Source organism: Limulus polyphemus, unplaced genomic scaffold, assembly GCF_000517525.1.
Source record: "Limulus polyphemus unplaced genomic scaffold, Limulus_polyphemus-2.1.2 Scaffold3932, whole genome shotgun sequence".
Taxonomy (NCBI): domain Eukaryota; kingdom Metazoa; phylum Arthropoda; class Merostomata; order Xiphosura; family Limulidae; genus Limulus; species Limulus polyphemus.
This window is the reverse complement of record NW_013669542.1, coordinates 74470-101616: the sequence shown is the minus strand read 5'-3', so window position 1 is coordinate 101616 and position 27147 is coordinate 74470. Positions and strand designations below refer to the sequence as shown.

The 27147-nt window shown below is 32.6% G+C and overlaps 1 protein-coding gene and 1 long non-coding RNA gene across 2 annotated transcripts in view; both read right to left on the bottom strand.

Annotated features, from left to right (window-relative positions):
- Positions 1-395: 395 nt before the first annotated feature.
- LOC106470304 (BCL2/adenovirus E1B 19 kDa protein-interacting protein 3-like) overlaps positions 396-27147 on the bottom strand; it is a 34558-nt gene continuing 7806 nt past the window's right edge. Inside the window, exons 3-6 of the mRNA XM_013930850.2 lie at positions 14500-14569; positions 11994-12076; positions 5596-5739; positions 396-3625 (exon numbers count right to left, since the gene is read on the bottom strand). Of these exons, the coding sequence (XP_013786304.1) occupies positions 3571-3625; positions 5596-5739; positions 11994-12076; positions 14500-14569 (352 nt within the window). The 3' untranslated portion in view covers positions 396-3570. The remainder of the gene's footprint in view (positions 3626-5595; positions 5740-11993; positions 12077-14499; positions 14570-27147) is intronic.
- Positions 21012-23473, bottom strand: LOC111088519. Its single transcript, XR_002613013.1, has 2 exons — positions 21329-23473; positions 21012-21194 (listed from the first exon to the last, which is right to left on the bottom strand). It is a non-coding gene; the product is annotated as an uncharacterized LOC111088519 (long non-coding RNA).

Sequence of the window (27147 nt, the reverse complement as noted above, 5' to 3'; positions counted from 1 at the left end):
AGTTATTGTTAAGATCTGTTAAACAAGTTCTAGTTTTATTCTTGGATTACTAAAGTGGTTCATTTTAGCAAAATGTTCAATCAGATGGTTCTGGGAAGCTCAAAGTAAGTTAACATAGGCTTTGAAGTTCATGCCTGCAACTTATGCAGGAAACATGACAAACTAACGACTTTCGCTGTAGAGGTTTGTCAGAGTGAACTCAGCAACTTGTTCTTCATTCTAGGTACATGAATGTTGTGTTTTACAGCCTTCTACTAAGGTCAAATTCCACTAACATAAACCTTTACATCTCAGGCAAGTGATAAATATAACCAATCTTAACTTGCTACTCTTCAGTGATACTATTAGTTTACATGAGGGTATTTTGTTTCAGAATGAAAAGATGAAACTCTTGATACATTCATAATAATGCCCATTTATTCTATTATATGCAAATTCTATGAAATACCATACAATTATATATTATTTATAACCACACAATGCTTACAATAGAAAAGCAATGACAATTTTATTTCTATTAGGAAAACAACAGAACAGTTAGTTTGTTATAGTTTTCATTAAGAACTAAGACATCTAAAATATAATTTACTGTTTCAGAATATGCCCAACTACTTTTCTAAATTCAAAAGTAAACTTCAAAGTTTATGTACATAATTAACACATTTTAAATAAAAAACCATAACCTAGATATATATATCCTTCAAAAAACTTCTGACATTCAAGATTTCTGCTAAAATTAAAGAAATGGCTTTTATAAAGCTTAATCACAAAGCTTTTACCCATTTAATATATTAACTGAAATAAATACAATAGTGTTGGTCATACCTTGATCTACATAAGTGGAATAATTGCATATTAACGAATACGGATTAAACTTTTTTTTTTAAACAGCTGTGATATACCATTTAACTCCCACATTTTTATATATTAAAAAGATAAATATGATTATAAAACCTTGTAATTAATTTTATTATATCAATAATCAAGCAATGTATAGTAACAGCAGATATTCAAAGACTACATTATAGCTGAAACATATCAAGCAAAAAAGTAGACACAAATACATAGAAAATAACTATACTACTACTGCAAGTCATTAAGCTTTCTAAACAAGAAAGATTGTATGTTGTCCTATTATCAATCACAAAATATAAAACTTCACAATGTTATGATTAGTTGCTTTTGAAACTTAAATAATAAACAAGCCTCTATGGTAGAACAATAATTCTGATTTTATATTTGGTTTATAAAAACAATTACAGAGATTCTTCAAAGAATGTTAAAATGAATAAAAGTAAAACATTTATACAAACTATACGAGATTGTACGTTGTTTTTAAATTTCTTTGTAACTAAAACTTATTGTCTTAGCAAGCCCACCGAGACTTTGATTAAAAAAGAACTTGTATTATTATTATTACTGATATTACGTGAGCATGTGCTAAATTTGTAATTAAGGTTTATTTTAATGATGAAAAACTAGGAAATGTGTTTACTACATAACAGAGAGTCCTTCTATTTTCAACTGCAGTATTATATACAGTGAAACCTAGTTAGTGCAGACATCAAAAATCCACAATCTAGATAATCTTATATCTAGCAAGTCTTCATAATGGGAAATATTATCCATAAACTGTAAATTTGCATTCAGAATCTGAAAGCTATCTCTTATAATAAACATGTTTTCTATGGATACATGATTTAGTAATCTGCATGGAACTAGACACGAGTCAAGTAGGGAAGGATCTATTAGAACAGAAAATTACTGATCACAAAACACATGCACTTGCAGTGGGTAACAGATTATTAGAATTAATGAGTACTGGTATATAATAATGTCTTCATAATATAGATGTATATATAAACTATAACAGATATCGAGATGTCATCAATAATTTATGCTGCAGTCATAGTGCTTCACAATAAAGATGTGTAGAGATATCAGCATCATTCAAGTGAATTGTTTGTTTATATGTGAAGATAATGATATAACATGCCACTGATTATGCAATGCACATCAATACGTATAACGTGATATACTAATAAGTTTATTGGATATTTTTTTTGAACCAGTTGCATGCTTCCCTTTAGTAGTTTTCACCCTTACATTTATTGTTCAATAATGCATGCTATTATTATGTTCAAAAGTGACTGATTCGATTATCCTAATATTTCGATCTGAAAAAACTACTTCATTACAAATGTGTTCCAACTAACAAGGTTTCACTGTATTAAAAACTAAAATGTCTTGACTTTTTCAGTATGTACTTGGGTTTCAGAATGAACTGTGTCAGTAAATTATCTGCTGAGAGTTAACTCCTTCAAATTTCAAGTGAAAGATATTATAAGAGGATGTAACAATGTCACGTATAGAGACAATAGGTGCACTCAGATGTAACAATGTCATGTATAGAGACAATAGGTGCACTCAGATGTAACAATGTCACATATATAGAGACAATAGGTGCACTCAGATGTAACAATGTCATGTATAGAGACAATAGGTGCACTCAGATGTAACAATATCATGTATAGAGACAACAGGTGCACTCAGATGTAACAATATCATGTATAGAGACAATAGGTGCAATCAGATATAACAATGTCATGTATAGAGACAATAGATGCAATCAGATGTAACAATGTCACGTATAGAGACAATAGGTGCACTCAGATGTAACAATGTCATGTATAGAGACAATAGGTGCACTCAGATGTAACAATGTCACGTATAGAGACAATAGGTGCACTCAGATGTAACTGTCATGTATAGAGACAATAGGTGCACTCAGATGTAACAATGTATGTATAGAGACAATAGGTGCACTCAGATGTAACAATGTTATGTATAGAGACAATAGGTGCACTCAGATGTAATTGTCATGTATAGAGACAATAGGTGCACTCAGATGTAACAATGTCATGTATAATAACAATAGGTGCACTCAGATGTAACACCTCTTGTGGACTTCACATGTTTGAGAGATTGCTCATGATGTGGAAACACCCATGCTAGTTTTGAAAGCAAAGCTTGGGAAGAACTAGATAGAAATATCAGCAAAGCTACTCACCTAGATGTTAGTTTGAGACTATCGTTTTCCGGAACAGTTTTAGTTCATGTGAATGGACGGAGAATAGATCATAGATACTTAAAAGAAAAGTGAAGTAGATAAAAAGGATGTAGTGGGGTAGCAAAATTTATTTTTCGAACCATTACCTGTCGTGGTGAAAGTAAGCTTGAAACACCGTGCCAGATTCAAAACTGAACCATGAATAGTGTTGATAATGTTAAGTTGTATCTTTACATATTTGTAACATGTTGTATATGTGCATGTAAGCTATAAAAGTATAAGTAGTTTACTAGTTACTAAGCCAATGTTAGAACCATTATGCATGAAAGATTTTCATGTTTTTTCCTGTAATAACTGAGTCACAGACTTATTACACAGAGGAAGAACAACAGCCATAGACGTGATAAAAATTCAGTGCAGTACACTATTGAATATAATTTCTGTGTCCACCCAACAATCAGTTCGTGCTGAAAACATCTTTCTAATTTCATTTTGACAAATCAATCTGTACCTATTGCCGAAATACTAGTTCCTAACCGACGTCCAATGAAGAGCCTGGAAAAAGTAAACCAAAATGTTAATTTGTATAGCTTTCTAATGTCCATTATAGTTTATCATCAACACAATCTAAAAAAAATGAAGATTTAAAAAATATACGAATTCCAGAGATAGTTCAGATAAGTCTTTCAGATCTTTGCATATGTATCTAAAGATATTATTAGTTTGAAAAACAAACTATACCAATAAAAAATACAAGTACATACATTGTCTTAAAACCATAAAGTATAAACTTAATGAATACTTAAAAAACCTAATAATTTTACTTTCCTTAGTCAGTCAGCTTCAGACTTACACATACAAGCTTTTCTAGTAGTAATTAACTGCTATAAACAAAAAATATATAAATAAAAGCTGCTAAAGTTTTAATAAGAAAAAGGTAGAACTAACAAGATAAAAAAAAACATTTCTAAGGAATAAGATCTTGTGAAAGAACACTGGCTGCTTATATTCTAATTAAAAAACATATTGCACCTGTGCTGATATTATGTTGTTTTTTTAACAGCTCTCCATAAAAATTAGTTAATGACAACTTCTTGAGAGGGACAATTGCCAGATGTAATCATGTACAATAACAATAGCTAGTTATTTCAACAGAAAAAAATAACTTAATTACAGCCAAATATGAAAGTAAAATTTTTCTGGACACCTGACAAATGTGATACAAGGAGCCAATGAAAAACTTGAACCATCCTTGAGCAGGAACTAACTGTCTATCAGCTTAACTTTAAAAACACGTTGAGGATACTAGGCCTAAAAAAAGATTTGACTTCTGTTATCTTTACAACAAACTTTGAGATTTATTAACTTTCATAACGAAGTAGGATTCAATAACTATTTTTCACAACTAATATCTAAAGCTTCTCATAAAAAAACTATACCAACAAAGAAGCCATGACCTTAAAACACTTCAAAATAACTAGCAAGTAATTTACACATATGAAGACTTTGTGCCATGTCCATAGTAACACAATATAAATATGGACAAAATTCCATTATTATTGTTACAGGTTCTAAAACTGGGTTCGACTTCTGAACTAAAGTTTTAAATAACCTCCCAGATTTTATTGAGTCTTCCTTTACAATTCAAGTAAGGCTTTATATTCACAGGACTAAAAAAACAAATTATCTTTTCATGTTGATAAATATCATATGGTAACTTAACATTTTTAATTTACCTCTAAACAAATATATCTGTCCATCTATCATTATAGAATTTTTTGCTCCACCAAGTTTGTTCAACTCAGCTGTGGGAATATCTCATATTCATTATTCAAATAGATCTTTTTAGATTTTAAGATATTATTGTTTGCTGAACTTCAGTGGCAAGATGAATACAGCACTTCAAGAAATTATTAGTCATTGAAACATTTGCTTTTAAATCTTGAACGAAAGAAACATTAGCAGTCTTTAATAAATACTTGTTTTCCGTGCACTGGCCATTTTTTTTCTCAAGAGTGTCTCATGAAGCCAGTGGACCCACAAATCAATAAACAGGGAGAGTTAGCCATTCACAACAGGGATAAGTAGTGATTCAAAACAGGGTCAGTTTGTTCTTTAGAGCAAAATCACAGTAGGTTATCTGTATCAACTGCAAGGAATCTAACCACTGATTTTAGCATTGTAAGTTCATAGATTTACCGCTCTCCCACTGGGGGACTTCTGAACAGAGAAAGAGATAATTATTCACAACAGGGAGAGGTTATTCACAACAGAAACTGTAATAATAACGCTTCATTATATTTCACGTGCTACCTTTTTCAACCAAACCTGTCATTTTAAAGATAAGATAAGATGAAAACAATCACAATTCGCCTTTAAATATTTTGACAATAAACTGCAATCTCAGACATATCAGTGCTTGGCATGTAATTATTTGACAATTATATTATACATCAGTACCTGAGACAGCAGGCAAAATATTGATAAATGACTACAAGTTAAGACATTGAAAATTCTTTACATACCCTATTCCTGCACCCAAGATCAAAGACAGAAGGTTAGTAAGCACTAATATTGACAGTACTTCTGTAGAGAAGAGACCATGCTTGACAACCTTAGAATGCCGCAAGCTCAAGCCAGCTCGTTGGGGATGCTTGAATTTCCACTCTCTAGGATAGGGGCAAAAAAATATTTATTTTTATGTGGAAAATCAAAAAACTTTTCAAATTAATAAACTAATGAAATATGACACAGCATCAGCAAATATATGTAGGTTTAACTAAGAATAGGCTTAATTTATGCTTGAAATGTATTATTTAATGGTTTATCCGGTTGAAAATATATCCTAGAAAATAAATTTCAAGGAAATAATGTAATGACCTTATTATCTGTAATGTATGTCTAGACTAATTCATTATATGCATATTTCATAAACTTTGCTTACTTGTTTCTCATTCAAGGCATACAGAGAAGTAAAGAATAATCAATTAATTGATAATGCAATAAAACAACTCAAGGGAATGAGTAATGAACTTCAAAAGCTCTTGGTATAAGTTCATCCTATTTATGAATTTTTCTTTATAGTTAATCACTGCAAAATGTTTAGGATACAACAGATGGTGTAACTAAAATTGTGAATATTTATATTAAGCTGTACTACACTGTTTCAATGTATTCAAACTGTAGATCATCTGCTAAGTAGTTTTTACAAACTGATATCAATTTATACTCATTTCATAAGATGTTTTAATGCCATGTGCTTCATTTCAAGATTAACTGTTTATGAGGTTGTAAAAATAAAAATGTTAAAAAGTCTAACAAGCTAATTTCAATTTATTCAAACACATAAAAACCTACAATCTTAAAACAGAATTAAAATAAGAACTTATCTTTATGATGGTTGACCAGAATCTCTTTCTTTACATACCATTAAATATCATTCACACACAAACTTTCTCATCAATGATCTGTGACATACCAGCAATCGCCACACCTATCTAAATGCATATTGGGGCCAATAACGATGTGGGCCATACCATTAAATATCATTCACACACAAACTTTCTCATCAATGATCTGTGACATACCAGCAATCGCCACACCTATCTAAATGCATATTGGGGCCAATAACGATGTGGGCCATACCATTAAATATCATTCACACACAAACTTTCTCATCAATGATCTGTGACATACCAGCAATTGCCACACCTATCTAAATGCATATTAGGGCCAATAACAATGTGGGCTAGTTATAGTATGAGATAATGTTTTTCATAGGTAAAATCTGGGGAGAAAGTAAGGAGTGTGCATCTGATTAGATAAAATATTGAACTGAATTTCATTTTAATTCTAAAACTGTAGATTTCAATTGGAATACTATACCTTTTGAGAGAAGGTGTACTATATTCCCCATGTTACAACAAGCAGTTGAGAAGTTCTGATAGTGAGATACAGCAATCTCAAGCCAGGAAGGAAAGATATGCTATTTGAAAGTATTCACCATACGAGTGTCACAAGTACTATCCACAGATTGTTAAAATGGTAACATTTGATTCTATGGAGAAGTTTAACATCTAGCAAACAGTTCACCTATTTCTTGGAGACTGAAGCTAGAGAGTCCATCAAAAGTACTATCTAGAGGTTGTTAATATGGGTAACATTCGAGTCTGTGGAGAAGTTTAACGTCCAAAAAAGAATCAAGTCTTTGGGAATTTAAATATATACGTCCTCCTGGCAGTGGTAAGCCAAAGCATGCTGTTCAGACAAACTTGGCTGACAAGGCATAGCTATCCCTCCAGGTAATTGAGCAGTAAATCTCCCAGCATGAACAGCAATATCAGGTGAAGGGGGGAAAACTAAGTAGTCACCCTCAGACCTTTCACTCATCAAAGAAGGAGTAGATTCAAAGGCAACTGGAGAAAGCCACAGAACCTCACAAACACGACTGACTAACTGAAAAAATAAGAGCAGTAGGTAGATGATCCAAACTGGCCTCATGAGAAGCCATCCTAATAAACAAAGGTGCCAGAAAAAAAAAAAAGTCAAATTCTCTCCAGACTGTCCTGGATCATTGACAACAGCAAAAGCAGCCTCAGAATCTCCTGAAAAGATGTCCCTGGACCAAATATTTAACTTCCTTCCAACAATTCAATGTGCTCTCTAAGGTTAGGAACCCAAGACTGAACACAATAGTCCAATATTGCATCTGAGCTAGTAAAGTTAGTTCTTCTTATACAAAGACAGGCCCTCTTATAATTTTCTAGAGCAGTGACCTTGGGTCACCATTAGAATATTAGTTGTAACATTTAAGATATAATAAATAACATACAGCATGAATGCATGATTTGGGTAAAAACCCCTATTTTGGCTCAAAGCTGTTACCTAGAATTACATTTGGTGGAGTCAAAATAGGGATTTGTAGTTTAAGTAAATAATTTCTACAGTATCTCCAGCCTTGTTTCCTTGCCTTTTTTATGATCCCTATTTGCAGGTTTTTAAATATCCAATTTTTTATTTATCTTGTTTGCTGGCTTTTTTATGCTCAACTATGGGCAAAGGATTACTTGATAATGTAGCTAATTTTGTACATTGTAATGATAATAAAAATAGCTAGTTGATACAGTTCATGATGATTTACTGTAGCTATTGACTATTTGATCACATTAGTTCGAGATGTAAAATGTTAAGTTGCAGCTGGAGATTTGTTTTGAGAATATAGTGAGCATTTAGTTTTCGTGTAACTAAATTATCTACATGTAATGCATAGCAATGGGCAAATATATGCCTAGACTAAACAACCCTCATTAAGCATGTATAAAATTTTACCAGTAGAAATGTAGCCTTTTAAGTAAAACATGTATGTCTAAAACATCGCTTTAATACACCTTCGTGTCTTTTAATGTAGTTATCCTATGAATATGTGCAACAAAATTAGTATTATGTGTATTGAAATTTTTTTTACTCCTTTACATCATACATAATATAGGGGTTGGCTCCCGAACAATACAAATTGTATAATGTACAAAGCATTGAGTATCTAAATGTTATATCATCTAATGTTCATCTATCATTAGCAGGTAATTCTTGTTTCACCCTGTATATAAGTATTTTAAAGGAACAACAGATATTTGTAAAAAAGCTGATTTCAAGGGGTAACGATAACATCGTTTACACTAGAATTATGTTGTTTTTAGCTTATGTAAAACATTGAAGAAATAAATCGACTTTTCAATACCCATACATCCTTTGCAGTACTTTATTTAGTATTTTACAAAAGGTGTGGGTGCAACATACCAAGCTGTTTTTGTTCTAGGCTGACAAGGGAAAAATAATAAGAAAAAGAATTAGAAACTGGCCATTTTAAGCATATTTTATTTTCTTTGTAAGTCTATCGTGCATGCTTTTTTATGCATTTTTATATGTGTATAGCCTTAAGAGTTAATAATAAAGGTTTTATAGTGTTGTTTGAATTGAATCTTTACTGTTTTGAGTGCTTTTTACCCGAACGTTATATTAGGGTTTGGTGCAATTCCTTGCAATCCATATTATGAACCACTACTGTGATTTATGATTAACAGAGTATATGGTAAAGGTATGAAAAGCAAATGTATCTGACCAGTTATGTATGGCTTTGAGTTCTTTTTCACCAGTGAATGGAACATACTGTGATGAAGGTTCAAATTAAGTAACAGATATTAGAATATGTATGGAAATAAAACTGATAAGCCCAACACTAAAATGAATTATAAATTTTATAGAAGTGTGGTATTTTCAGATGAAAAGCAGATTTGTTCAGGAAATAAGTAATCTGTGTTTGATAACCATGTTTTCCTAGTGTGTGTGAAATAATAAGACTGGACAAGTTTAATTAAATGAACACAGTCTCTTTCATGAGACAGACAAAATGAAAATGTAGCACATGAACTTGTGCATACGAATAGACAGTCAAATCTACAGCATTGTGATTAGCTCCTCAGCTTTATTTCTCTTGAGACAGACTTCTGATATACTAAACATACTGATCACCACATTTGGACAACACTTGCTGATCTCCAGGCAGAATCTGAACTAAGAAAGCACACCTGAATTCAACAGGTAAACTCCATTTTTTTGTCCAGTCAATAGAATTACCTCTTAAACCTTATTCTCTCACAGCATTGGTTGGTTGTAACATATAGACACTGTCACTTTGGCCAGCAAAGGACATTACAGTCACTAATCTTTTCAACATAGATGCCAAATGTGACTATAATATCCTCTTGGGAAAAATAAACATTATCTATTATAGAGAACAAAGAAACAAAGAACAAGGCAACCTCTGTGACTTTCTGTACCACATGTTTAGGCCAAAACTGCATGGAAACTAAATAAACAAATATTTAAAAAATTCCAATATAATTAAAGCAGGTAGAATAATTAATATGTCTACATGTAACACAAGCAAATTATTCACTTAAAAAGCTTGATTCTTGAAAATAAAAGACAGAACACAAAACTTCTTATATTCAGATTTGTTTCAAAATTAATTAAATGTTTTAAAATGTACTGTGTGTAGCACTAACTATAAATGTATTTTACCTGTTTCAACTATATATATATATATGTTGTGTAGCCCAGCAAAAGCATTTGTCTTTAAATTATAATATGAAGTGTAACTATATCATATCTTAGGCTTGCAAGCACAGGAGTATGAAATTTGGTCAAATGTAATGAAGCAAGCATTTGGTAATGAAAGTTATAGTAAAATATTAATTATTTTGAAAAAAGAATGCAACAACACATTTTATTGCATCGTACAAAATAGTTAAGAGTTTAATAGAACTTCTATGTCAGACATGATAAGGAAAAAACATTGTTATTAAATAATGTCAGTACTTCCCTTCAGTTGATTTTTATACATTTCAGGAATCTATTGTTTCATTATATGATTCAAAATGCAAATAATTAGTTATTCAGCCTAATCTCATAAAAGAGCACTTGGCAGAGATAACTACCATAATGTTAATCAAGGAAGTAATTGTTTCACAACTGAAAAGTTTTATGCTGTTTGAAGTAATTTTGAGTATTTATTATTCCATGTCAAGCTATTAAAGGAAAAACTCAAATTTAATGGTTATGAATTTCCGACTTTAATCAAAATTTACAGATTTTTCAACAGATATAATATTACACTAAATAATATGGTTCTAGTTCTATTCTGAAAGATATGATTTTTGAATATGCAAGGAAAGTTATTCCTGCTCTTGAACTTGACCTTCTGTTACCTTAACTGGCATTGGTCACATTCAAAGACAGTTAGGACATGTTATCATGTGACCCTATTTCCCAGTCTAGTGTTTCTTTTCCAGTTGATTCTTTCAGTTAAGAACTGATATAATTTTATTCTTTGCTTATCTTTATTTTAAATGTATTTATCTATTTGTTTTACATTTCAATGCAAGTAAAATGGGATAAAAAGGACCAACTTTTAGGTGGCTGAAGGTGACTTCAGTCTGCCCATACTTGCTAAACATTTTGTAAATTAGTGTTTTAATCAATATTCTTCCTACAATAAGTGACATGGTGCCCCTTCTTTGGTGCCTCTCTTTTCACTTCATATTCAAGGGTAGGAGGATGAACTACTTCTGATTACGTATGGTTTGGAACACGTCCATTTTTATTTTATCATTCATTTTACTTTTTGTATCGTATATATTATTTTTCTGCTAATTCTGAATTAAGTAGATTTACCTGTAGTTTGGCTATGCATTCTACATTTGATTTTATTACTGGGCAACTACGTTCCCATATTGGTTGCAGACAGTGAATGAATAGTTTGGTTCAGGACATTATGGGATCAAGCACCTGAACCATGCCCTCTGATAATTTCAAACTTATTCACATATAGCAGATTCTTACCTGCAATGGTATATAACACAGGCCTGCAATTTGGTTTTAATAACAGATTTTTCATAATTCAGCTATGCAGATTTCAAAAATAATATTACAAAAATTAATATTACATGTAAAGATTTTTTTATTATATTACACAATAACAACACGCGAGTGTTTTTGAAATAATGATGTATCTTAAAGCTATATAATTTTTACATTATGATTTGTAGTTTTAAACAATTTAACTTTAACAAACACTTCACATATCTCATCTGAAAGTTAACCGTTTTCGTAAGAAAACTTTCATTTTATCTGATCTTTCTGATATAACCAGTAACTTCTCAAATACTGATTGTTATTTCACAAACTGAAGTAATAAATGTGTTTAAATTATACTATGTTTACTAATTTCATCATAAATAACTTTAACTTAAAGGAACAAAAGTTTTGTGTTATAATAGGATCTCTATTCTACCTAGAAAAGCATAGCAATATCTTACAATAATAACTTAATTTATTCAAAGCTATAAATAAAAAAAATAGTTACTTGGGAGGAAGCTGGTCGGGTCGGCTGCTCCAGTCCCATATCCAATCTGTGGCAACTTGCCTCCTCCCAACAAGCAGGTCCTCCTACCAATATTTAGGATTATCTTATATTTCTTATTTACATTTTGTATGAATGCATTGTTTGATTCATATTATGTACCATGTGTTCTTAGATCTTCTTTTTCCTCTACATTTTTATTATTTTTCAATATCTAAATTGTCTCAAACATGTTATTTCAATAAAAAACATGTATCTTCTACGTTTTCCATTTCAATCATGAAGTTTGAATACAAGAGAGATGCTGCTCAAGTTGTTTGATGCTATTCATAAAAATTCATATAAATGTATTCTTTCTAAACAAAAGTTATTACAAATAAAGATTAAAAACAAACTATAAATTTAAGATATGGCCACAGTAAATAATTTATTCTAGGTTAGTTTGCCTGATAATTATCACTTCTGTAACATTCATTACTTGCGAACTAATATACTTATTACAAAGCTTGCATAAAGTTGTATCATTAACAATACTGATTTAGTATATGCAGTTTGTGCCCAATGTTTGAAAAAATAATTTCCAACACTATTTAAATAATTTCTTGTTGAACAACTGATATATTCCAGTCTGTTCAGGTGAAAAATTTGATATTTTCAATACGCACATTTAAAACTGCTGAAAGAAACAGACATTTCCATGTTCTCTATGTAGCACTAATAGTGAATTATATTTTAAATACAATATTCTTTTATCAATTCTCAATGTAGTATACTTTTTTCTAGAAGTGTAGTGATTATTTCTCAACTTCTTTACAAATTTTAGGAGACTGATGCATTTTAAGCTAAGCTAAATCTAAACCACAATGAATTTGAAAAACAGACTTTCAGTTTAAAGTTTTTAAGCAAAAGGACTATAAAAGATCAGCACAGGTATAAACAGCTGTCAAGTGTGCAACTAATGTGATGGGAAACACAAAAACTGCTTGTCTAAGATGCTTTCAAACAGGAGAACACTACATTTCCTCCTTCTCATCATCAAAACTGTAATCATAAGCTACTGCAACATAAAATCATTGCTCATACGCTACGAGAAGTAGACCCTTGCAATAACTAGGTGTGGAGGAATCCCTTTCTACAGAGAGTTGCATAAGTTATATTAAAAAAACTTTTGGTTGAGAAAAGCAGTAAGTCACATCCAAAATCTCAGTAAATACGAGGTTGCAGAGGGAACAACATTTTGACATTGCATGACATTTTGTAGGTAGTGTGATTCCACCAAAAACCAAATACTTTTGAGAAGGGTATGTAACAGCCCATTCTGATCCAAAATATTCATAAAGTGAGATCATAAAGATGTGTTCAGATCAGGGATTTAGAATTTTTAAGATGGAGATATCCCTTGTATTTAATGGCATTGGAACACAAAGGAAAATGGATCAACTTGGGTTACCAGGACCACTCAGAAAGAGACCCACAATAAATCATGATACAAAGTGCAGCATTCTGTAACTGGTGAAAAAAAAACAACAACACTAAGTCAGTGGCAAAAGCCATTCATGTGCCCCAAGCAACAGTATGCAAGATAATGAAGAAGGATCTCCATCTGGAAAATCAACACAAGTCTTCTGTACAGAAGTTGCTTTCACAACTTACCAGTTCAACAGTTACATACCTCAAGTAGCTAGAGACTGAAATGGGTATTCATACTATTCCATATAATGGCTAAGTAAGTTACTGAATGGAATGCTTAGTGATTTCTGTGTGATCAGACAGTTGAAACAGGCTCTGTGAAACCATCTTCCTCATACAATAGATAGATTATTGAAAGGTTTTTCTCATGACAGCATTAGGATGGAGCTTTTTTTTTACAGTGGCAACTACACTGCAGGGCTATTGTAATGATGCACAGTTGTTAGATAGGGCATGACCAGACATGGCAACATGGACTGCAACAATGTGGTGAGGCTCCAAAATCATTTTAATATAATGTATTCAACCTCTGTATAATAGATTCCACCAAGGGAGCTGACTATTGTACTTATGTGGGCAAATAATAAACTACAATAATGGTACCATATACTTTAACTTGCACATCATTGTCCTTTCAATACATTTACAGTTAGTCCTTTTAAAACAAGTTCTATTTATGCAACCCATGTAAATTAGAACATTCTAAACACTGCTTCAGGAACTACTGGTGTTATGAACTGAGGCCTTTCCCAAACATTTTTCACCTTTGTTAATGATTGATGCTGTTTACAATATAATATAAATGAATCTTCTAAAACAGCTAATTATTCTTGCTTCTTGTATGTTGGATGCTGTGGCATCAATTAAATGTTTCTCCATTCTTTTAGTGGGTAAAAGTAACACCTTTAATACCAACTCTCTTTTTTTTAGAACAGAAATTGTACTATCACCAGTTACAAATCAAATTTCTTTAATATTAATTACAAAACTGTATAGATATACACTCACAACAATACAAATTCTTGATAAGATACTTTACTTTATTAATGATGAGCAGTTCATTGGGAGTGTGTGATGGCTCAATCACTGGGCTGTGGGGACTCTTTGGACTAGAAAGAAAAGAAATCCTGATATATAAGAAAAAAGTTCAAACTGAAAGAAAAGAATTAACAAATGAGAAAGAGTTTTTTAATTCTTATTTCCCAATGAATCTTTCAAAGAAGAAATCTTTGGCAAGTTACCAGGTTGATTGCCTAATCCATACAAATGATTTTTATATATGTGATTTTTGATAAATAGATTAAATTTACAGCAACATAAAAAGTTTTTGTTCTTTTTATTTATCCCAACTTTTGGTATTATAGCTACACACTGAACAAAATAATTAATGAATAATAATATTATACTATCATAAAACAAAATTGTTTTATAAAATAATTTCAATCACCCACTCACCACAATTCATTCTCACACAAATCAGAAATCTCACAATAACCCATATGATGTAAAATGTAAATGACTGGTTATTCACCCTGTGATATGTATACAATGGTCTCACACAATGTTCTTGTTTTATCACTTTGAAATGTATCGCAGACTTTAAAGTTTTCTACATGGTCCATGAACCATGACTAGATTTCCAAGAGTACATCTGGATCTGATTACTAACATGGAGGCATGAGGTAAATGGATGCCAGCCAATCACAGCAAACTGTTGAAACTTGGATACAATTGTCAAAGTGTCATTAACATAATTTGAAATTGCTTCCAACTAATGATAAATTATTCACAACACAAGTAGATGACGGAAGATTAAATCAATAGTGATAGATACAGCTTTTCTGTTTTATGAGTAAGCCAATACAGAATATTATGCAAGTACACAGCTTGCTCTGGTCGGAAGTTACGTTAATTATCAATTTTGGTTTGCTGTAGTTATAAGGTACTTGTTCTACTACTGAATGTAATATTTGTACCCACAAACTGGATGTCTATATCAGTGTACAGACATTTAGAAATATACTTTACATAGCGAAGCTACAGATTATATGTACTTCTGAATGGTCCCCAATAATGTTCTGTTTCAAAAGTACAAGTAAAACCAAGATTAAGAGTAACATGTATTTCTATTTCTTGGTTTTGAAGTTTGTATGTCATAATATATTGTAGCTTACAGAGTGCATAATTCTTCTTGTGATTCATGGCATGCACACATTTTACTGACATTAGGACAGCACAAATTGCAATGTTAAGCATCCCTTATGCAGCATCATTTTAATGTCTACTGACTGACTGACAGACAACACACTACTGTATAGTGGTGTGAAGTGGTTAAAACAGGTGAACCCTCCAGGTGGCTTTCAGCTTCCTCTTGGGGAAATCATATCCCCAGAGAGATATATCCCACTCACAGAAAAGCACAAAACAGCTCACCTCCAATGGTTCCAAGAACACTTTCAGTAAACCAAGTACACGGGGTGCACTGATCTTTTGCAGATGAGTTATGCTTCATCCTTCAAACTACTTCATGTAGTACCATAATAAGATTTCAACCAAGATCCAAACTCAGTACAAAACTAAGGGAGGCACTTGAAAATCAAAAATGGATAATACATTCTTAGAGGATGATAAGCAAAAATAAAGGATTTCTCTGGGATTAGCACAAAACTTCTAAATAAAATCAACAAGTGGTTTATTTTGTTTACAAGCAAAACTATCTGCAGCTATGTAGACTTGAAAATATAAACTTTTTTTTCTTCAAGAAAGATACTAAATAATTGTCAGAAAATAAAGTATGGATTCTAAGTAGTTTTAGGTTAAAACTGAAATACTTAGAGTTAACACAAAATTGGATATATAATTTGTGCCTCAAATATTTTATCAAATGGCAAAAAATATCAAAAGCCAGATGAATCCCTGTCTTTAGACTTCTGACATAATAAATAGAATTAAGTTACTTTTTTAATCCTAAACTTTGTATATGAGAATGTGTCATACATAGCAACTGCACTGTTTAAAATTTAGAAAAAAATATTTATTCAGCTATCAGTAATCTTTTGCAACAATCCTGTGTTCACTTTTCCAGACAATTTACTACTGTTTTACATGTTTATAAGCATGTTCACAATAATTAGAAGCTTTAAGTGTTTTATCTCATGTTACAAACAGCATATACACAAAGTAGTAAAATAACATTTATAGTATATTTAAAGTTACAGAAACTACGAAACATAACACAAATTATCCATTAGAAAGTAGAAACATAATTTAAATATCATATTGCTTAAATCCTCACTTAAAATAACAATTTAACATTTGTCGAATACAAATTTCAATGACTAGTTCTAACAAAAAGTCAACAGTTAACAATGTTAAATATTGCAGTTAAGTAATGTTAATATGTTACCATTCTCTGGATCCAATAAGGTTTGCCTCACATTCAAAATATATATATAACCTGCACTACTAAACAACCTATCTGCACAGGTGTTGGAATTACCAGATATTTAACTGCAAGTCTACTGGTTGTGGGTACAAATGGGTATTATCTGTCCAGAATCTTAATGGGTCACCATGCAGAGTGTGAGTGGCCTTGTATCTATTCACTTGCTCTTCAGAAATGATTTCAGGAAATTTCTGTACTGTGGATATTCTTATTCTTGTAAATAGATGTCACTAGCTTTAAACCAGCAATAGTCTTTTTCTTCATTGGTAGTTCTTGAACTTCTTGGGCAATGAAACTACAAGAAGGAGTCTTGCCAAATGGACCGAATTTGCACATTTCTCCTGAACAGCCGAGTATTTGATGTCAACAGTCGAAAAACTTTATCCTTTATTATACACATTCTTGTTCTCATATTCGTTTGAAAATGGCATATTCTTAAATCTGGCATCCAGAAAGTATGCATTCATCAGAATGTCAACATCGGAAACTGACATATATCTATATTCAAGATCCTCAAACACTGGTTGTTTAATATGAACTATCACTCCTAAGGACACCTTTGACTGGTACTAGGAGGATATTTAACTGATGCAGTGTAGGTTACAAACATGAAACACTGACATAAGATTCATTGCTGAATTTTTGAGTAAGTTTTAAAAAAGTTCTAAAAGTTCAACCATCTTTTCCTCATTACTCATTTCTAATTCTAGCATTAACTCTGGTTTATTCAAGTCCATTAGTGCTACCACATATGGGTTGTTGTTTCTCTACAATTCTTTTCAATGTGGCTTAAGTGCTGATCCACCTAATCTAACAATGGAGAGTCAACTTGTGTTCTTCTGGTAAATCAAGTTGTTACAAGACAATATTTGGCATTAGCACTTTGATGGAAATGCTCAGTCAACTTAGAACAGAGTGCGATCACTCGGTCCATTCCTGCATTTAGTTCTTCCTTGATAAGTAAGTACAAGATATGATCAAAGCATGTTATTAACTTTTGATCCATGTTACTAACAGCTTTCACACAGTTGGAAGCACTGTCTGATGCAATAACTTCACCCTTATTCAAGATATTCCAACTTTCTAGACACTGAGTAACAGCCTCAGTTATAACTTCAGTAGTGTATGGCAGAAGAAGCTCTATGTTTTGAAGAGTATAACTTTTCAAAACCCAGGTTGGTTTACGAAATGAACAGTCAAACCAAAGGTGCTGGTCATGTAGAGGTCCACATTTCAAAAGTAATGACCACATCACTTGTCTGAGAAAGTTGGTCCATAACCACTTCTTGAATGCTGGTATACAAATTTTGTATAAAATTCCCATTTAATCCCTTCCTTGATGGCACTTGGTATTTCAGATCAAGAGATTAAAGCAACCTTACAAATCCAAGTTATTCCAAAGTTTGCAGTGGATGCATAACCTTAGCTATGCAGTTTACTAATACCCCCGTTACCTTTTTATGCTTATGGTTCTCCTTAGGATACTTAGCTTTAGCTACTAAAGACTTGCATAGTTGACTGTTTCTTCAATGATTGTTGATACTTGAAAACTGTGATGAAGATGGTGATTCAGTTAAAGCCATTGTTGCTGGAATTGTAATCATAGTTCTTTGACTCATCCTTCTAAGTGCAAAACTGTGGAGAAACTATAAATGGTATCACATGTTCATAGTATTGCAGCTAAATTTAAGTACTGCTTCACAATGTATGCACATATATCTATTATTACCATCTTTCTGATAGCTGTAATGTTCCTATGCTAATTTATTTTGTAAAAGATTCAGCTTGTCTTGTTCACTCCTTTGCTATGCCATTGCTAATGATTGTCTTCTGTATACACTATCACCTTACAGCTGTGAAATAAGTATGTGACACATGACTGCACTTTTATGAACAAATAGCCTATGGACTGGCAGTAGATTTGAGAATATTTTTAGGATTCTAACTTTTAATCAATTTTCACGAGTATAATAAAGAGTTTTTCACAGAGTATAGGATTGTTACAGAAAACTGGGATAAATTGTATTCAGCAAACTAATTCTTCATTATATTTCACTGTTGTTAAAAAAATATTTTAGCATTACTGCAAAGAACTGCAATATCTGAATTTAGTATACTTTTATTAAATAAATAAATTCTTCATTAAAAGATAACTGTCCTTAGTTTTCATGTGATAAACGTATTAAACATTCTTGTGAGTGTTGTTGCAGTGTGATAGTATATACAGTGCCTTTGCAAGTCTTCCCCCCCCTGTGCTGGTAAAAAAAATTAGGTATTTTCTTGTGAAAGACACAACTCAAATGGCCAAAAATATTTATTATATTAATCTGAGACCAGTTTCTAAAGATTACAAAGAACAAAAGGTGCATTTTTACCCAATTTAGTTATATAACCCCAAAAAATCTTGAAAACACATGTTGCAAAAGTCTTTACCTTCCTCAGCTGATGTATTGATTCATTGATTTAAGTTTACATCAACACCCTCCTAAAGTAAATACAAGTGGCTCTGTACAACTCTATCAGATACCAAAGTACATTATAGAGTCATGTGAAAAAATACTTTAGTTCATATAGAGCCATCAGTATTGATTTAATTAGAGTATTTGGTTTACTGTTACATATTGAGAATGATGAGAAAAGAACTCTCTACAGACCTAGGGAGAAGATTGTTCAGAAGCACAATTCTGAAGAAGGCTATAAATCAATTTCAAAGGTTCTCGGTTTGTCATTAAGTACTGTGAAATCGGTTTGAAGAAATGGCAAGTGTGTCACACTACCTCAACCTTGCCAAGATCAGGTCACCCTATGAAAGGGTGTGATCAAACAAGCAGAAAAACCATCAGAGAAGTGACTGTGGCACTGTAGGGCCTGCAGACTTCAATAGCAGCAACTGGAGTTACTGTACATACCTCGAAAATATCACATACATTACACAAAAAAGGCTTATATGGTAGGGTAGCAAGAATGAAACCACTACCGACGAAGATGCATCTTAGATAGCAAATGGACTGTGCCTGTAAACATTTCAATAACCCCACAACAATGTGGCAGAAAGCTCTATGGTGAGATGAAACCAAAACAGAACTTTTGGGGTTAAATAACAAATCGTGTGTAAGGCAGAAACCCAACATTGCTCATGACTCAGCAAATACGGTCCCAACTGTCAAGCATAGTGGTGGGTCTATAATACTGTAGGGATGTTTTTCTGCAGTTGGCACTGGAGAACTTGTATGCATTCAAGGGATCATGGACAGTGCAAAATATACAGATGTTGGAGGTAAACTTGAAAAAGTTAGCTGAAAAACTAAATCTTGGTTGAAGGTTTACATTTCAACAAGACAATGATCCCAAACACAGATCAAAGGCAACCCAAGAATGGTTTCAGAGAAACAAAATTAAAGTCCTTGACTGGCCAATCCAAAGTCCAGACCTAAATCCACTCGAAAATCTGTGGAGGGACATGAAAATTGTTGTGCATTGAATACATCCTTCCAACTTACAAGAACTGGAGCATATCTACAAGCAAGAGTGGGCAAAAATATCTCCAGCATACTGTGCAAAGCTTGTGGAGAGTTATCCAAATTGACTTTCAGCTGTCATTGGTGCCAAAAGAGCTTCAACCAAATATTAACTGCATAATCACGTTAGGGAATGAAGACTTTTGCAAAATGTGTAAGATTTTTTTTGTTTTATATAACTAAACATATTTTTTTTCTTTATAATCATTAGAAACTGGTCTGAGATTAGTATAATAAATATTTTTTTTTTGAGTTATGTCTTTTACAAGAAAATAATTAAAACTGATTACCAGCACAGAGAGGGGTGAATACTTTTGCAAGGCACTGTAACTCAGTGAAAATAAATTCACTCTGATCCTAGTAAAACAGACAGTACAAGGTTTACTATTTGACAAGAAATTGAAGAAACTTGTGAAGATAGTGATACTAGATGTCCTTTTTGTAGATATTAAAATGATTCATAAGGTGGAGATTAAAGTATAATAACAAACATTTTAAAAAACAATAATACCAAAGAAATCTTGAATTACTAATGTTTTGGGATATTTCCGATAGATACTCACTTCTTCTCACATGTAGCTTTTCCCAATTCAGTGCTTCCTTCTATATGCAAACGTTTTTGCTTGCCACTAACGTTGGAGCTCCCACCTAATCTCAGGTGTCTCCATGTGATATTGCTGCATTGTTACATGCAACAACCTTTCACCAACAAAAGTGCAAAACCACCTCCTATCACAGCTGGCTCCCTCTACACTGACTGTTCAATCATCACTAAGAAATTAAGCAATAAAGTAAGATGCACCAGAAGTGGGAAAGAAATGTGAGCAGATGTGAGTATCTATCAAAAATACATTTTCAGTGTTCGAAAATGTTAAATTGCAATATAATATGTAACCTCCACTCACATATAGCTAGAATCCCATGTTCCAGAGGTGGAGGAACTGGCACAAAATTTTACCTAGATGAGTCTCCTTCAAAAAGCACCCAAGGAGTGCAACACTTTATATCTTGGAGCAGTATAGGGGGCATAAACCTGAATATGATATACACAGACTGAAGATAAAGTCTAGATTCTGGGAGGATGGGAAGGTGGAGGTAAGCATCAGAGACATCAACCTTGGTCATCCAAAGTCCTGGAGAAAAAGACCACATGAAAGGTGAGAAAACTCATTATGGTAAACTGAGGAAAGATAAGAAACTGATGGAGATAGAAGAGAACAATGATGGTAAGCCAATCTCCTGGTGTATTGGGAAACAACAAACAGACAAAGAATAAAATCCCACAGAAGGGTGAGAAACCCTTTCATAGCATCCTTGGCCAAAATATCTGAAACCTCCTCAGAGAGATGCTAGTTGGAGAAAAGTCCCTTAGAGGAAATAAATAAATGGGAACAGGAGAAGAAAAATTAAAAATAAAGCCAACAGATAGGACCTGCAGCCACAAAATGAATCAATAGATCCACAAATTGAACCAAAGGCTACCCCACCCCTACTGTTCCTGAGCCCAAAAGATAGTCACTGATGAGTCTGTTGGCACTGAAACCTATGGATAGGAGAAGAGGTACAGGATGGAAGAACAGGGAGTGGAAAGGAGTTGGGAGATAGGAATTGGAAGAGAATGAGCTTGGGAAAAACAGGACATCAGGGTAGTTACAATAAAATGTTCGTATGCAGACTTAGCTTATGACTACAAAGAATGAGGTACCTCACCAAAACCCCAATGGTGGAAGAAAGGAATCAGTCAAATGTCCCCAAAGTAAAAGGAAAGTAAACATACTTCAGCATGAAGGGCATTCCTCTCCAACAAATCCCAGCAATAGAGTAACTAAGTGAGAAGGGAAAAGACCAAGGAAGAAGATTGCACCAATGTAGAAATAAGAATGAAACAAGGGTCTACCAAAAACAACTCAGGGAAATGGTTGATGGATAGGTAATGTAAAAGGGCTAGTGAGGGTACGGAAAAGTTGAGTAAACTGTGCTTGAGAAAAACTAACAGAGGACAACTGATCAGAGCTCCAATGCCTGAAGAAGATGCCAGAGTTTGGGAATCCAAGAAAAGGGCTTCAGCTTGATTGTAACCCAAGGCATATGTGCAACCAGTCAAGGAGGACAATGCATACCAGCACCAGAGAATTGAGACAAAACAATGTTTTCAGCATGGACTCAGATATCAGGGGAAGGAGGAAATATAATATTCTGAAGAAGGAACCAAATGAAAATGGGAAAGTAAAGAATAATAAGAAATAGGAAAGAAAGAAAAAGGTAACATACCTAAGAAGAAAAGTCATGGAAGGATGCAGAATGTCAAGGTAGATCTATGTATCTAGTGGAAGAATTATTTGCAAACTGAGGAAGTGGGAAAAAAAGCTGCCTAAAATGCACATCTTCATGAATTGGAATTATAGGAAGAGAGAAGTATGCGTCAAGGCTTAAATAATGCACAGGCCACATGCAAGACTTCACCACCCACTACACAATAGCCACCACGTTCCCTGACAGACAAAGATACTCAGTACCCTTGTGATAATCTGTTTAGAGAGAACGCAGTCCAGACGTTCAATACTAAACAGCGTGACAATGACCGTCTCTGAGTAATTCTGTTGTGGAAAATAAGAGCTACAAAGTCTGCAGAGGCAGAATTGTTTGAAAATAAAAACAAAAAAAATATTTCCACAACAGTTTGTTTTATAGATACTTGAACCAAACATGTAGAGAAATCTCACGCATGCGAAAAAAAATATGTCTTAACTCACGAGTGCCAAATTGAGAAGTGATGATTGAGCAATCAGTCTAGAGGGAACCAGCTGTTCTAGGCGGCGGTGTCACAGTCCTATTTATGGAGGGTTGTCACATGCAATTATGTAGCAACATCACGTGGAAACACGTAAGATCAGGTGAAAGCCCCAAGGATGGTGGCGAACGAAAAGCTCGCATACAGAGGGCAGCACTGAATCAGGAAAAGCTAGATGCGTAAGCATAGGTTGTGTATCTAGTCGGAATCTGTTTCTTAACTCAATCATGAATAGCATGAAAAACTTCGAAATAATTAACAACGAATATAAACATAAAAACGCCATAAGCTTTTATGCGGGAAGTTAATTATACAGACGGAAACTTAGAAAAACATAATAAAATAATTAATTCAATGATCACGCTAGCCTTTTAAAATTTGCCGTTTTTTTAAACACATGCTTTTCCAAAATCTGCATTTTCAACCATAACAACTACTTTTGTTTTTAGATATTGTATAAATTACAATTAACATTATTCAGTATTAAGTTAACATGCAAACAGTAATGGGTTACCTGCAGTGCTTAATGCCGAATGTACTCATATGCTCAGTAGTATATGTGAAACGTCTAGTCTAAAGCTCGTGCAGTTTATAAACGATTAAATATTTATTTGCTATCAATTACCTATAGCAACAATACTGTGTGAAGTGTGCACTATTATGGACAATTTAGTGTTATTTGACATGTTCGTTTGTCTGTTTATGATAATTTTGGAGCTTAAATGTTTTACCTACGAATATGTAGTTGCTCAAACCAAGGAAAACGATTAATCCTAAATAACTTTTTTTAGGCAAATACGTACTTGATCAAAGTAAAAACATAGTATTTTGGATATTCATTAAGTAGCTTAAATATAAAGCAAAACAACATAAAAGTTACAATAACATCAAATTATCTTGTAAAATAATAATTGATTGTGATAACTATCTTACAAAGTTTGAAAATCATTAAGGAACGAATAAAGATGTTTGGAACATTTTTCGCGTTGTGTTACAATTTCACATGTAAAAACAACAACAAAAACTTTGTAATTTAAACCAGTAAGTATTTTTGTTGCGTCTACCGCTTTACTTTAGGAACACAGTGCTTTTATTTTTTCGTGTTGTAATAAAATTTTCTGTATATATAACATTAACATTGAATTCTGTAAAAACGCGACAATGGCTGGAATAAACTGTCAAGCGCGCGTGCCGAAAATTCAATAAGATAAACAACTTGTATATATTAGAATTACTACTTACTAGAACTTGTCTAAGCTGCACGTAACTTTACTCAGAGTTTTGTTTTCACTTTTCAATTCTTCTTACAATGTACATGTAGTAGAGCTAGTCATAATTAAACTGGAGTTATGTTCGTATAAACAGGCTAACGATTTAACGCAAGTTAATGGTATTACATACTTTTGATTTGTTAGACTTATAAAATATAAATTAGACAATCTCTAGTAATGAAAATCGATAAGTGACTTTACATTTTTATTCCATCGCATCGTTAAAACTGGATAAAGAATACTGTTTCCAAGTTTCAAATCGGCGAAGGGATTGTAGAATTGGTAGTATTTGCTCCGCAATCAGTAAATTCAGTATTCCAGATGTGCTAGTGACTATCACAACATCCACCAAATTCAGGAAGTAATAATTATAGTGTTACGGACGCAACACATAGACAGTGTAAAAAGGAAGAAGAAACTTTATAATTTATTGGAGACCAATGAGTAAAGTTACGCAAATCATAAATTATACTACAATGTAAACAAAACAGATTTTACAATTTACACTTTGTTAGCGATGGATCCAGGGTTCGTCGTGGGGTGGGCGTCCAACTGAAGTTTTACTAGCAATACTGATAAAAACTTATATTAATGTTACTGTAGTATTGCTAAATATGAAATACGGTCCAGATCGCCTGGACCCCCCCCCCCCCCTAGATCCATGCCTACTTGTACAACACTAAATAAAGAAGGAAACATAATACAATGTAAAAAACAATAAACTTGCACTATATTTAACTATAGTAGTTAGAAAGCTAGCAGTGGATGCTGCCAGCCATTTTCCTGTCCTTTGATTAGTTGTAGTTTTTTTTTTTTACATTCGTCAGTTAATTGGTTATTGCAATTGATAGAAAACAGTACTTGTCAGAAACACTAGCTTCGAGTAAATTATCGATTACTTTGCCCAGCTCTTGATCTATCTATACTAGATGGTACTAGACTCTGGTTTTAATATAAAACAAAATAATTTTTTAATTCTGTTATACAAATCCTTCTTTACTACATGAATCATTACCCCATCACTGTATTGTTATCTACCCAGAATAACAAACTTATTCCTTATACAAAGCTTTGTTTATAACTAAATCTTTACTAGTCTTTAAATTATGAAATTCAGACTTTTAAAATTAAAACCATAAACTTCAAAACTCTAAAAAATGTCAACTGTTTTACCTCTAACAGTCTCCTGTTCTATGAGGTACATGTAAATTAAATATAACCAGGTCTATTTTACCTCTAACAATCTCCTGTTCTATGAGGTACATGTAAATTATATATAATCAGGACTATTTTACCTCTGACAATCTCCTGTTCTATGAGGTACATGTAAATTATATATAATCAGGTCTATTTTACCTCTAACAATCTCCTGTTCTATGAGGTACATGTAAATTATATATAATCAGGTCTATTTTACCTCTAACAATCTCCTGTTCTATGAGGTACATGTAAATGAAATATAATCAGGACTATTTTACCTCTAACAATCTCCTGTTCTATGAGGTACATGTAAATTATATATAATCAGGACTATTTTACCTCTAACAATCTCCTGCTCTATTAAAGATACATGCAAGCTATAATCAGTTTGATCTCAGGCACAAGGCGGAGTGTCTTTCAACAAGATTTAATGGAAAACATTTTATTACCTGATAAAGTCTACTTATAATGGCTGGAGTCTACTTAGTTTTAATATCTGCAAGTAAGCTGAAACTCTTTAACTATTAACTCTATTGATGGCCAAATATCTAATTTTATTCTAGATTTTTACCAAGTTTTACATTTTTTTAGCTAAAATAATCCTTTTCATTTTGATTATCCTTTGGACAATTTATCAAGTAATAAGAAAAGGCCAGAGATACATCAGATATTACATAATATTTTTTAATGCCCATAAACAAAATGACATGTCCCTGATCAGTGATGATGTAGGTTGCACAATCTAATGAATATGATAATTTGAATTGAAGAAAAAAACAAAAACAATTGTACATTTCACAAAAACTTCATTTATTCACAACAATGGTTTCTCCAGTAAAGACACTGTCAGTGTGATGACACCTATATTTGTGAAACCATAGTCCTTAAAAAAATCTAGTTTTTGTGAAATGTACAATTGTCTTTGTTTTTTTTACTTCACTTCTGTAATTATGAAGTTTCCTCAAGTACTGATGGTTTCAAGTCTATTATATGATGATTTGACTTCAGACAAATGTCTGGATAGTGACTAATTGGATCAGTCAAAATGTGTCAACTATTATTAGTTTTCTTTATATGACTTTCATTTGAATTTAAAACATTTTTTCCCCAGGAGTTTATTAATTTTTTTTATTTGCAGTTTTTTCCATTACATAAAAAGAAACAGTCCCTTATTTTTTACTGTAAAATTGACCAACAATTATTGATAACAAGCACTTGTACGACTTACAGCTAGCCCTGTGGTCAGTTATAATACCATATATACGATGGGAAAAGTTAGATTACATTTAAAGTAAGTCATATTGAGTTTGCTTAAAGCATAATGCCAAGCCATTGAAATGATCAAAAGAATACCATAAAGTATTTTGTTTTGTTTTTGAATTTCGCGCAAAGCTACACGAGGGCTATCTACGATAGCCGTCCCTTATTTAGCAGTGTAAGACCAGAGGGAAGGCAGCTAGTC